Source organism: Pelecanus crispus, chromosome 5 (assembly GCF_030463565.1).
Source record: "Pelecanus crispus isolate bPelCri1 chromosome 5, bPelCri1.pri, whole genome shotgun sequence".
Taxonomy (NCBI): Eukaryota; Metazoa; Chordata; class Aves; order Pelecaniformes; family Pelecanidae; genus Pelecanus; species Pelecanus crispus.
Window position 1 is genome coordinate 9,138,763 of NC_134647.1, and position 14,685 is coordinate 9,153,447.

Below are 14,685 nucleotides of genomic sequence, written 5' to 3' on the forward strand. Positions count from 1 at the left end.
CCACCTCACTACAACCTCCTTTCAGGTAGTTGTAGAGAGCAATAAGGTCTCCCCTCAGCCTCCTCTTCTCCAGGCTAAACAACCCCAGTTCCCTCAGCCGCTCCTCATAAGACTTGTGCTCTAGGCCCTTCGCCAGCCTTGTTGCCCTTCTCTGAACACGCTCCAGCACCTCAATGTCTTTCTTGTAGTGAGGGGCCCAAAACTGGACACAGTATTCCAGGTGCAGCCTCACCAGTGCCAAGTACAGGGGAACAATCACCTCCCTGCTCCTGCTGGCCACACCATTCCTGACACAAGCCAAGATACAAGATTGATTGGTCATGTTTGCTGTATGTACAAGTGAAAATATGAGTCTAAATAATTTGCTGCAAAGTAATCTCATATAGTCAAACCTGTATGTTTTACCTGTAAGCATGTAACAAATTTTGTAAAGAAGTATAAATCCAGAAGCACAGAATTACTGAGCTGTTATGTTACTACCAGTGAATGTGAACATGGACTCAGAATGCTACCCTGATGCTGAGAGCAAGAAAAGTTAGTATCTGAACCTAGTGTTTCTTCCTTTGAAAATGCTGGGTTTTTTTAATTCCCCCCCCCCCTCCTAGGAATAACAGTTGTTTTCTTATTTCCTCATCCTTCAAAGCTTAGTCTCTTTAATGCACTTGTGAAAATCTAGAGAGACATACACCTATATGGATGTTTCTATGTAGCTTATAAGATAAGGCCATGTTTTATTCCCAGAACTGGCACAAAAAAAAATCACATTATTAACTGTTTAATTCTGGGCAGAAATACAAGAATATGATTGTGCATAGGGGACATTATTTCAAAAAGGACAGGAATGCTTCTTAAAGTCACACGGTATTCTGCAGCTGAACCACCATAATGCCCGGCTTCATGTTAGTCTGAAATATTTATAAGAAATAGCCACAGTCAGAAGTAACTTCACACTGTTAGGATAAATGATGATTGCAAAGCAAATTATTAGAGAATTAGAAGGAAGAAAGCACAGCTATTTCTACAGTGAAATGTCCTTGAAATTACCCTAAAGGATATAGGTATAAAAAGGAATCTGGGATGACATATACCATGCACAAGAACTCTACTGGGAAGCTGCCTTTCTTCACATGCAGTAAGGAGCTGGAAGGATGAAGGCAAGTTCCTAACCAAGCTGGTTAACTAGTGGAAAGTGCTCAGTATGACAATTGCTATCGCCATTATAAACTGTGAAAATGGAAAGAATAATTTTCTTTTACTACAAAGTTAAACAGTGATGGCCATGAATTTCTGTGTATAGGAAATGAACAGTAGGAAAGTAGGACATCATTCTGAATTTTCTATTAAATACGTAATGTCCAAGAGCTGAAAAAATTATTTTAATTTTATTTTCATGACATCAATTATATACAATAAACCATCAGGCATTGCTGTATGTGCACAGTATACAATTGCAAGTACATTTCCTATGTCAGTGATTATTTGCATTAAATAAAATGGAAGCATCTTTTTCCAGCTTTCACTTTTGCTTCATATTTGGCTGTTTAATGTTGACAACCACTTGTTCTGCTCTCTTTAGAAAGCAGAATTACTGTATGTCAAAAGCATATGTATTACAACCTCTGATTTTTTTAAAAGCAAAATCTATTTCTACTTTCAGAGGTTTCACTATTTTTTCCTTATACTTAACTTTCTCCTTTATTTCAGAGTATTTAGTGTATGAGAAGTTCACACTTCATACTTGGAATAGTGCGTGTTCTTAATCTAGGTAACTTCTGATGGAATAGGGGAAGGATGTTCTCTCATCTCCAGCTGAACACACCCTCTGCAATGTATCTAAGGACTAAAAAAATCAAGATTTAGTTTCGTGACCGATTATATTTCTGCATAAGCTAATACTACGTAAATTGCATACCTAATGATATATTTTTCTTTCTTTGGTCTGCTATCTTCTATGGTGTAATGGAAACATAGTATAGAGTACTATTTCTGTAAGGCCTTTTGAAACTAAAGCTCATCCAAGATGTGATTACTTCACAGCTGCGCTCTGCTTCTGATGGATAGGACAGTTAAAGATGAACAAGGGAACAGGAAGAGTGAGACAGGTCAGATGACTGTGGAAAAAAGTCAGCTAGAAAGAGCTCCTGTCTTTCATGAGCCTCTATCACACCTATAAAGAGATCACCATATCAGCACTCTTGTGTTGCACATTTTTTTTGCATGTTTTTGGTGGAGTTACTAAGTCTTAAGTGATTTAGTACAACAGGGGTGGAATTGGAGCGGTTGTGTTGCTGTCTGTGGACTTGAGAGGAATCTTCTTTGTGCAGAGAATTATTAGAAAAGAGCAGTGTGAAGGCTGCAGAAAAGGCATTCCCTGCCAGTCTGCTCACAATGGTCAGGTTACATAGGAGAGCAGTCTAGAGTTCAGGTTTGTGACGCCCCAGATAACAGCAGAGATGGGGGGAGGCCACGCGCACCAAACGAACATTTACGGCTCAGGCACGGAGCACCAGGATGAAAATGTCTCCTTAGAACCTGGAGAGAGAATTTCTTTCTTGTGAGTGATGGACTTTGGCTCATGTGAGAAAAGCAAAGCCAATTGATTTAATAGCAATTAACTCATCCAATATTGGAGAGCTGTGTACAGTTTGGCATAATTCATTGAAAATTGTTCTGGCAATGCTGCAGGCCATTAGACGTTTCAAAAAGGAACTGATAGATATTCAGCACAGATACAGTCAAGAGGCACAATAGCTGGGGGAGTCTGTCTGTAATTTTGCCTCATGCCAGCAGGTAGTGGCCTTCTTTCATCTTCCTAGAAAGCCTTAATAAGGATGCTGCTGGGGGGAGGGAGAACTGCCCTACTATTTGATGGATTGGTTATCTGCCTGCCAGATAATTGTATTCCCTATTGCATTTGATATAATAGGTTTCCACCTAAATTATCAATTACTTTCTTTTTATTTTTTACGTGGGTTACGGGAGTTAATTGAGCCACAAAGGACATGGCCTTTTCTGCATCAATCTCACAGGTGCAGGAGGAGTTTTTCTGCTGCTGGTCACAGGCACCACAGAGAGGCCTGTTCTGCTCTGCCCTGGCCTCTGCACCTCTCAGCACCCAGTTTCGTGGAGACATGGGTCTAGTCTAGCTAAGAAGCTATCAACTTTTTAGTCCACACCTGCCCTGGCAGTACTCAGTACGGGGTAATGTCCAAGCAAGTTGGCCCAGCCCATACTGTGTGCAGTTCCCGAAGGGTTTTCTGTTCTGCAGCCCTGTGCTCCTGATGGTTTCCTGTGTTCAGAGGGGCGCAGACGTTCCCCACCATGTACAGATATTGCCCGGTTTCCCCTTATCATTTTATAGGCCACCAACAAATGGGGCAGGTGACTGGGATTTATAGTTGTAACTCTTCAGTTTCATATTTAAGTATTCATTTAAACTGATGTGATCTTTTCTGTGGAAGTCATTCTGTGCTGTGGTCTGCTTTTTGTTGCATCGCATCATGATACCATCAACAGTGATTTTAATACTGTACAATTTTCAAGGCAGCCGTAACTCCTTGATCTAGTTATGTGACTGTCATCTGAAAATAACCATAAAGGACACAGTACATTTTGCGCATCTGAGAAGATATCAGAATCAAGATACATAGTTAGCACAATCTGTTACTTGATTTTAAATGGATCATTAATGAGGTTTTTTAACAAATAGTAGAGTTTTTCCCATTTTTTTTAATTAGAAAATGGAGAAGGAAAAAGAAAAAATAAATGAAAGAAAAACAATTTTCTTATCATTTTTCTTTTGTAATTGGATGACTTGCTTCAGTGCTGTGTGACTATATTTAATTAATGATCTCAAAGTTTGTTATGCTGTTAACGCTAGTCATTGTGCCGGTCGTGTGTCTGTTAGTTTATTTGCATATGTGGGGGGGGAATACTCCCAATGTGACGATCTTTTGTTTGATACAGAAATGTAATCACATTATACATCTTGAGAACACACTTTCCCTCTTTGTTAATCATTTTAGTCAGCTGATTCACCTTTGTCATTATAGTTTTATAGAGTTATAGAGTTTAATGCTGGCAAAGATGATTCCAAACATAGCGTGATCCGTGTCCAGCTCAGCCCTTCTGGTCACTGAGCCAGTGTGGAGGGACCCCCGTAACTCCGAGCCGTTTACAGTGTGCTCTGATGGGCTACGGCTCATCACTGGCCAAAAATTACCTGTTTTCTGCCTGTTCCAGTTGGGCTGATCTCTGCTCTTATGTCTGATATGGACAATAACAGCAGCACACTAAATTCCATTGGATGACGTTATGGGGGTATATTTAGTTTCCCATAATGAGATGCATATGTGTTCCCATTTAAGTAATGAAGTATTTAAAATGCCTTGCTGGAAAAATGAGAAGACAGTTTTACAACTGTAAAACTCCTATAGCACTATTTCTAGGATACTTTTTTCTGGGAAAATAAATGTTCAAGTATAAAAGTTCATCCATCTCAGATGTCCGCAGTCATCCTCTCTAATGCACAGATCTGGCCATACTAACTTCCACTAAAATATCTCTGGAAGCAAAAATCAGGTGACTGGTTTCACTGGAGAAAGTAATTGCTTTGCAAAGAGCAAGTACACAACTTGTTCGTAACATCGGTGACTCCTGATTCTAAAAACAGTGGAATTCTCTGGTGGTTCAACGATGCAGTTGGAATTATTGTCAAGAATAATATGTGTACTAAGTCAGTAAATCCATGGGTTTGGGAAGGCATTTTACCTGGAGCTTAAATCTTGAACAAACACCTGACAGTAACTCTAGTAATAACACTTTAAAAGGTGCACACTGAATAACTAGGCGATAGGCATCACTGATGTTAAAAAACACATAGCCTGGAGGTAGTTCATATTTATAATGAAAAGTATGTTGGCTACTAAGTGCTTGTAGCATTTTAATCTATTCAACAATATATTGGACAAAATATGTTTATACAGAACATTGATCATTGAAAATATTTTCCATGATCTGTCTGCAACAGAGAGTACCTCCTGAAGAAACCTGGATGAATATGTAACTCTTGAGAAATTACTCCCAAATTTATAATTAGTAGTTTTCTAAAAAAATTGCTAGATTGTCTGGAATAGATGCCTGAAGCACAGCATTCGGATAACAGAGGCTGTAGGAATGGCCACCTGCTTTGTTCTCTAGCAGATGAATTTCTGCAGTGGGTACCAGGAGAGTGGGCTGGGGAGTAGCTGGGCATAAGATGCTGCATGACTGATGTTTCAGAGCCCTGCAAAGAACTGTCTTGCCATTACTACTACTACACAGTGTGGAAGGACTTCTGTGGCTACAGATTCTTTTTCCCTCTTTGACCAGGCTTTTTGGATGGACAGGGTGATGGGCCACTCATGCAGCCTCGACAAGTCTCCGTGGTTTGCATCCTTCACAGCATCCCCCTGGCAAAGCGCCCTGGCAGGGTCTGCACCATTTGTGCCTCCAAGCTGAGCACCCCAGTGCTGAGGAGGGGCTAGCTGTGGTTTCTCGGGTTTCAAGCCTGGAGAATTAATGGAAAAATGAAAAGAACCTGATCCAAAGTACTTTTGTTTGGATTTTTTTTTTTTACGTCCTTTTTCATTGATTTCAGTGGACTGTGAGTCAGATCCATACTGCCTCTTACATGATATGTTGGTCCAATGACTGACAAGACTGCAGATATTTCTTCTTTTGAAGTCATTGGCCAAGGCATTCACATAAATCATGGATTTTATTGAAACTACAATTAAAACAAATCAGGCTTAATGCACACTGAAAGCCTTAGTAATTAGTATACAGGTGAACATGGAGGAAAAGGCACAAGCTTAGCCATCCTTCCAAGCAAAACTGAAAAAAGAACTGTGTATATAATCGAACAGCATGTGAATATTAATGCACAAAATCCTCTGAGTCCCTAGTTCCCTGATGCAATTATTTTCTATTCACATTAATTGTTCCTAGCAGATGACATTAATGACTTTGAGTTAAAATGTGTGCAAGGGAGGCTTTCAGCAGATCAATGCTGTTTAAAAATAGGGTCACTTTTGCAATCATTCATTCAAGGTGTAACAGCTCGTAAATAAAACAACATTAACATGTGGATTGATTTATAAATGTTAATTTTGTAGTTCATTTTTATGCTTTTTTCCTGAAACCTGTCAAACTCTATGGATAATGGTGGGACTCGTGTTCATTTGTCATCGTTGCATGTGAAGTAATGATAAGTTGCAAAACAGTGACTAGAAGAAAAAGTAGAGTTTGTTTTGGATGAAGAATGATCTGTTCTGCAGACAGGAAGTCTTGGACAAAGTAAGCACAAACAGCAACATTTCAAATTAGAACAGATCTTCTTTTACCTCAGGGTCTTCATTTCCCTTGAAATTTAACAGCAGAGTTTGGGATTTTAAAAATGCTGATCTGCTGCATGTTTGACAAATGCTTATGCTTTGCTCATTCCCTTCTGCCCCACCAGAAACTCCATTCACGCATCTTAGACCTTTCATCTGGGGATTTGCTTTCCGAAGTAGAACGAAACAGAAGCTTGATGCAATCTCGAACTGCTGATGCTCAGATTCACGTGAGTTTTTGTGCTGTCCTTGTACCCCTCATTTGGAACCCTCCTTTTCGCCTCTGAAGTCTGATGTCGGGGATGAGCCATAAAGCTGATGTCTGAATTGAAACACTGTTGAGGCAGATAACAATACTACTTCTTCCTTCTGTTCTCTGAAATTCAATATTGTGTCCTCAGTTGATATAGTAAGCAGATAGTGTCACTCTGTGCAAAAAAAGGTAAATCTTAGCAATGTCCCCAAGATACCGTTTTGGGTATTGATTACATCTCAGAATTTCTGAGAAATGGTCAAAGAGCTTTTTATTAAAGCCCATACACCGTATTATTCATCCTACTTTTATGATATATTATGTATGAACTTTTAAAAATTCATGGGTTCTGCATTTTTTTTTTCAGATGGGGTTAGCTTTGTGCTTATTTGGCAAAACGTTAGCCAGTGTGGCTTTCATGTTTCATTGTCAAAGAGAAAAGTAGCTTAAAAAACAAAAGTCACATAAAGATAGAGGGAAACAAAGAGGACAAGAACAGAACATTGAACCTGTGTGTGCCTTTGATCTTGAAGTACAGTAGTGTCAACAAAAATGTAATCTCCTTTGTAATACATACTTTAAGGAAAAGGCATTGTTTCAAAGGTTCACAAAAATGCTAATGACCCTTTGCATTATGTGTAATTAAGCCTTCAGGTTAGGCTTTTCTAATACAGAGTTTTGTGTCTGTAATAGTCTGATTCTTTCAATTTAATGTGCTTTTTAGCAAAAATTATGTATTTAAATTGTAATGCTACATTCAGGCCTCTTTAATGTCATTAAAGGTAATGACTTAAGAGTCATGATTACAAAAAGTTGAAATTTAACCATGTCAGTTAATAGACCCATATGCAAGCTAAATATATTTAATTATTGCGTCATAAACATACTATTCAAAGTACTTTCTCTGGTAATTTAGAGAATAAAGGCAAATTGCAGGAGAAAATTCCATTTTGTCTTTGGTGATCTGAATGCAATCTAGAAATTGGGCAGATAGATACCCTACTTCAGAATCTGTGATGGCATGGTACCTTTTGCACATTTTCTCATCTCTTAAACAATAAAGATGATTACAGTGATACACTGTTCTTTTGCTTTGCTTGGGTATCTCCATTTTTCCCATTGCTAACACTGTAGGACCAAATGCCTTTCTCCTGGAAAGGCTCTCAAACTAGCTGAAGGTGACAGGAAGGGAAGGCAGTACTTGTCAGTATGCTGTGATCTCCTCTTTTCTCTTACAGGAGGTTCTCATAGGAAAGGATTTTACAGGCATCCTTCCCTTAAACACTATGGTGACTGGGACATAGCATAGTATAAAGGGCAGAAATTTGACATGACATATTTTCCCAATACCACAGCTGAAAGGCAACAAAATAGCTGAACAAGCAGATGCTGCCATTGGCCGCTTTACAGTCAACCTTACAGGGAATGACACTGTCATAGCTGAGGAATCTGATGAGACAGGGTCTCCCATCGGAACCACGATGTCAGAAATAGAGAGTAATTTGTCTCAACAGTATGAGAAAGTCTGTTCCAGAGCCAAAACACAGGCATCAGCCTGCCTCTGATGCTGAAAGATGTGTTCTTCCCAGAGCCAGTGGATTTAAAGGCTGTTCCTCCTGCATCCATTTGACTTCCTAGGAGAACATGTACCAATAACTCCCAGAGGTGAAATGTGCTCTTGCTACCTCTAAATGATTTTCCCATTCATAGCTTTTGCCTGTGACAGAGAATAATGATTTGCCCTGTGGTTACGTTTGTCAAAAGCAGAACATTATGATGTCAGTTGAGCAATGAACAGCTGTACTGATGAACTCCTCAGCAGTAAAAATTCTGCTCTCTCCCATTTAACTGAAAAAAGGTTCAACCCTAGTAGTAATAAATGGGAGGACATGGGGGAATAAGTGGAAGAAATTAGCAGAAGGTCAACAAACATGTTAGTGTATGAGAAGTGCCTACAAACTGAGCATTTTTCCAGAGATTTGCATGAAGAAGCTGTGTCTATGGCATATACAGTTTTGATCGTTGTTTTGTGGATTCAATAACTTTAGATTTCTTGTGTCTTCTTGACTATAAAGGTAAAATTTTCATCTAAGCAAATTTAATTTGGGGTATATCTACACACAAAAATCAATAAATATTGTTTGAGCTTGCCTTAATGAAATCCAAAGCAAAGTTTTATGAAATGGAGTCATGTCGCTCTGTCTGGCGTTCCTGGTAATTAAAAAGATGTGTGATTCTGTAAGGAAACTGGAGAACAGCATAACGGAATGGTGCAGGCACTTAACATTAAAGAAGCTCTAACACTGTTAGGCACAAGAGTATTAGTTTGAAAACAAATTAAAGGCATCCTAGATACTCCTACAGAGGTTTAATATTTTACCTAAAGTGCTATCTGCTCTTCATTACTCTCTTCCTCAAAGCTGGCACTTAGTCACAGTCAGCTGAAATTGCATTTGGAGAGGGGCGATAACTACACAAGTACTAAAGGCAGCCATAAAGTGTCAATAAATTGCATAAGCAAGAGGCTTCAGCTGTCTGCAAGCGACACAAAGATGGATTGTCCTACGTCAGAGAGTTTCTTAGACAAAGCTTTGAACTAGATAGGAAACCAAAATTAGACTGTAATGGAGAGATTCCATTCTCAGTGGACATTCTGGTTGGGATACTAAATTAATTTACCTTGTCCGAGATGTACAGCCTCATCTGTTACATTGTAGGGCTATAATGCAGTTGTCAAGATATACTTGCATTCTTATAACTTTGTTTTCTGTATCTTACTGGAGCACGCTGCTTATGTACAAAGCATAATTCAAATAGACTCAGGATAATCTTTAGCAAAAGAAGAGCAGAATACTGGTTCAAGAATAAAGAAGAAAACATGGAGGATTGTGGATTTTTCCCCCGACAAATGAAAATGTTAGCAATTTTTAATTTACTTCTCTCTATTAAATTCACCAGATGCTAATGGCATAACAGGAAGGTGTAAGAAGCTTACTTGCTTTTTCTTTGTCCTTCTTAATCAAGGGGAAGTTAAATGGTCTTTTTCCCATAAGATATTTCTATTTCTTCTCATATTTTAGGAATGCCAGCAGAATGTGAAATGCAGTATTCCTGTCTTAAAATGCCAGAGTCAATTAAATATGACAGGTCCTAGCCGCCTGTATCCCCGGAGCAGCTGCAGTAGCAGTGAACTCTCCCTCTCAAGTGCTTGCAGTGAATATTCCAGTGGTTCCTCTTACACTTGGAATGATGGAAAGACATGCAGCAAAAGGGTAAATCAAATTAATTTTCTTCATTCATTAGCTTAAGTTAATCTGAAACAAGATTAATTGAAAAGCTGCCTATTTCAGATTTTTTTTTCCACTTTCTTCTCTTTTATATTTAAAACAGTTGTCACTAAACTCAGTCAGGGTTCTCTCCCTGATGTCTCCCTCCCACTCACTCTCCCTCCTTTTAATTTTTTTTAAACAATTCCTTTATCGCTCCAATTTGCTCACAGTTTCCTCATTTATTCTGACACTTATTCTGTCTTTCACAGTCCAAATTGTTCTTCTTCTTTATCTTAATCCTTCCATTCATATTGTTCTTCCTACAGGTTTTAAATGCACTGCAGCCTTCACACCACTATGAAATCCTTTATTAAAAAAGAACATTGCTATTAATAGCAAAGGATGAAATGTAATGCCCTATGCAACTCCTAAATCTCTTTACTAAAATGGTAACACTTTTTATTAACAGCACTTGTGTGTAATATGTGAGTTTTATTTTGTTTTAACAGTCATCCGTGAGCTGGGATAAAAGAATAAGCATTGGTTCTTCGCTCCCAAGCAATCTCTCAAGTCCTGCGGATGATCTACCTCCAACTCGTATCAAGGAAAACCATATCTTAGAAGGGCTGAAGAAATTACAGAAGCAAAAAATATTACTCGAATCACCTTCAGTAATATCAAAATGGGGTTACAAAGATTGCATGAACTCTAATGAAGGAATATATTCCCCTGGAGTTAAATGTGGCAGCCATAATGAACAGACTCATTGTCAGCCAATGGAAATAGGAAGTATTTGCATTGAACATAACAAAACTTTCTCTTATGATTCAGATTCACATGATGATGCAGATGACGACTCTTCATCCCTACTGTTGCTGCAGGAAGTACCAAGCAAAGATTGCAGGACCTATTGTAACAAATTAACTCACAGCGTTTCTGACAGTCTCTTTGACTGGGATCCTAATAGGAAACATTTGCCAGAAAGAAGTTCGTATTTTAATTCAAAGGAAAGACCTGAAAAATTGACTAGTTTTGTCAGTGGCTTTCAGGCAGAAGTAAAATCAAGCACCAGAGCAAAGCTGCCCGAGTTACAGTTAAATCAAAGCCATGCTGATATAGGCTGGAAGGACCTTAATTTTCAGCTTTCAGATACTGATGACAATGAAGTGTTGGATGAATTGCATATAGAAAGCAGTGATGAGAAAAGTCCATCAGATTTATTAGCAACTCCTTTTACTGAGAAGTACACAAAGACTTCTGACATGCTCAAAGTCACGGAGAATTCTCAGTTTGCATCTACTGACAAAGAGGAAAAACAGATATCTGCTCACTCAGACATTAGGCCAAAGACATGTAATTTCATTAAACAACAAAAGGTTATAAAAAAGACCTCTTCTGAAGAGTGCATTACTGTAATATTTGATGCTGAAGATGGTGAGCCTATTGAATTCAGCTCTCATCAGACTGGAGTTGTCACTGTAACAAGAAATGAAATTTCAATCAACCAGCCACAAATTAGGTCCAGTGCAGAATATACTGAACTTACACCTCAGGGAATAACTGATTTGCAGACAGGAACCAGTGCTAGAAGCTACACTGCTTTAGAAAGACCTGGAGATGAAACTGAGAAAAAGACTCTTGAAGATAATACAGGGAGTAAAAATACAGTTGTCCCCATGACCTGCAGTGAATCTTCACACTGTGGAAGAGTGACACTGCAAAATACTCCACGACAAAAACTAGTGAAGCAAGTGTATGATGTATCATACAAGGGCAATTCAAGCTCCGCTGTGCATGCAGGAATCAATCAAAAGCCAAACTTGACTAAAATACCCAGCAGAGGTAAATTTTCTCCACAAAAAACTGTAATGACAGAGAGTGAGGAGATACCTGTAGCTCAATCAGTGGGCCCTGAAACCCTTGAAAAATCACTTGCTTTGCCACCTGTAAAGCTTTCAAGATTCAGAAAGACACAAAGTCCACCTCGTCATTTTGACTCAAAAGTCGACTTCCAGGTTCCCAAGCCCCCTGCCCACCCCCTGCCCGGCTTGAAACGTCCAAGCAGAGGCAATGGGTCAAAGTATCCAAAGAGTCAGAGTCCAGCATCACCACTGTTGCCTCAGCACCTTATAGAGCCCACTGACTATGGAGAACCTCCAACCAGAGACTTTCATTGTGATTTAGCAACTGTAGAAGCCCGATCACCATCTCCACCCGTTCCTCCAGGCAGGTCAACATCCCTGTTGATTCGGCCTAATTATTCTCATTCACCACCTGTAGCGGTAAAGTTAGGAGGAGCTGGTCCCAGTGAAGCAGCAAAAAATATACTGAAATCATCGCCATTAAAAGGAACTGTGAACTCTGGCTTTCATAATCAATCTAGCCATGAAATACAAGCAAAAAATGTATCTTCTGGGGCCAAAATTGAATTATCTTACCTTCAAGAAAATGCAGAAGCAATTATGCAAAATAAATGCATATCTCAGCAACCCCATAGTGCATGCCAAGGACTTTCCAAAGTTTCCACAAAGCAAGTCTGCCCAAAAAACCCTAATCAGCTGGGTCTCCACAGGAATCGTGAATTTTCCAACACAGATTTTCAAACAGCCAGGTCCTTTTCTCTAGGTTGTCCATCATTGGAAACAACTTCTTCACAAGACACATATTCCAGTAAAAAAGGTATTTGCAGTGACAGTGGGGTAGATCAGCCACAAAAGATGCCAAACATTCTCCCCGCTACTCCTCAATGTCATACGACAAGCACAAGTGATCCCTTACTATCTCAGGTAAACAATTCCCCAGTGTCAACACTGTTTCATGGTAGTGACACTGCACATGCTACCCAAAATGAGAAAGGAATGAAAACCCGTCTCCCTGTAGGACTGAAATTATTTGTCAAATCTCCCCAACTTCTGAGAAAGAGCTCTACTGTACCAGGGAAGCAGGAAAAAGACAGTATAAATGCAGCTTCCAAAAGTAATGTGAGTTCAAGTAAGTACAAGCAAAATGAACCTACAAGTGTAACTGCTAGAGGTGCAACGGATGCTGAATTGAAAGACTCTACATCTGATACTGAAGTAAAAAACAATTTTACTGTGGGACTTAGTATGGATACAGCATCGCCTCATTCACATGAAAACTGCAACGTGGTGGTAGACAGAGTAGATGGATTGGAAAACAAATTAGTTAAGAGATCTGTTTCTTCTAGCAACAAGTCGCACTTGAAGCCAGCTCTGGGTATGAATGGAGCTAAAGCTCGTAGTCAGAGTTTTAGCATTCATACAGGGGAAAAGCCATCTGCCCCTGTGACAGAAGGTCTTGGAAAAGTACGGACTCAGATTATTACAAACACTTCTGATAGAGGAAATTCTCTAACAAGGCAGAACTCAGCCATGGAAGGACTTCAAATCAAGGCCATTCCTGGGTCAGCAGTGACATCAGAGACTCTTTCATATACTCCTAAAACCACAGAAAATTCTTATTCTAGACAAGGTTCTCTTGGAAATACGAGTAGTTGCAATAGCCAGCATGGAAGCCCAAGCAAACTGCCCTTCAGATCATCTTCAAAAGTAGACTTGTTTCACAACGCTTCAAAAAGTGATGGAAACAAACCATTTGCTCAGAAAGATACACACAGTCTGTCTGTCCACAGTGAGAAAAGCACTGAAAGTTTTAAACATGAAGCTCTAAGTAAAAAAAGTGTTCTGCCAGCAGAATTGGAGTTAGAAGCGTCAGCTACTGTATCTTCAAAACAAATTTCATCACTTCAAAGCTCGGATGGAATAAAGTGTCCTCATAAACTGGAAGCAATGAAGTCACGAAGACAGCAAATGTCTTTAAAGTTAGCAGAAGCCTCTGAGAAGGTTACTGATGTTTTGAGTTCACCAGCTCTACAACCTACAATAGAGGAGAAAGTCATGTTATGCATCCAAGAAAATGTGCAAAAGGGTCAGGGACAAACCAAATCTCCCACTGCGGAGACTAAACAAAAGACTGGGCCCTCTATAGCTAGTTGGTTTGGCTTTCGAAAGAGTAAGCTCCCGGCACTGAGTAGCAGGAAAATCGATGTTCCTAAAACAAAGGTAGAAAAAAAAGATGCAAAAGTTTCAGGATTTGGAATTAAGCAGGCAAAATTAGAGAGAAGAAAAGAAAAAAAGAAAACTGAACAACACTGTGAAATAGAAAATGAAATTAACAGGAAAACAGACAACGGTGACATTTTAACTGATGTCATGGAGAGCAAAATTATGAAACCTTCACAAGATGCGCCTGGTGCGGTTGAGTGTGGACAAGTCAAAGGCTGCACCACAGCTACATACTCACCAAAAGACAGTTTTATGAAAGAGCTTTTAAACAGGTAAAACTCTAGAACACAGTTTGGGATGTGGTGGTGTACACTATAGCTTTACAGATGCTCAGATGCTGAGTTCAATGTATGTTCCTTTTAGACGAAGAATGCATAGTAGCAATCAGTAGGCACACTATCAGGACTTTAATCTCTACTGGAAAAAACCTTAAGAATGAAATGATAATTTTGTTCATGTTACTTTGTTAACCAAACCAACGGCCTTTGAAATTAAAGAATGGCAAGTTACATCAAAGTTGGTACAAATTCAAATTATTCAAGAAATCAAGAATCTAGGCAGATGGTGTGTAAAGATGGAGGATAATTAGGTACATGTTTTAATGTATTCCATCTTCATGTATTGTAACCAGCAAACATATATTTGGTAACTAGTCTGAATTAATTACATTTCTAGCTACCACAACCTTCGGTCACAGAAGAACT

The 14,685-nt window shown here is 39.1% G+C and overlaps 1 protein-coding gene across 1 annotated transcript in view; it reads left to right on the top strand.

Annotated features, from left to right (window-relative positions):
- The window catches only part of NCKAP5 (NCK associated protein 5), a 385,499-nt gene that overhangs the window by 311,141 nt on the left and 59,673 nt on the right, over positions 1-14,685 (top strand). Inside the window, exons 10-12 of the mRNA XM_075710363.1 lie at positions 6,500-6,604; positions 9,708-9,899; positions 10,406-14,253. Of these exons, the coding sequence (XP_075566478.1) occupies positions 6,500-6,604; positions 9,708-9,899; positions 10,406-14,253 (4,145 nt within the window). The remainder of the gene's footprint in view (positions 1-6,499; positions 6,605-9,707; positions 9,900-10,405; positions 14,254-14,685) is intronic.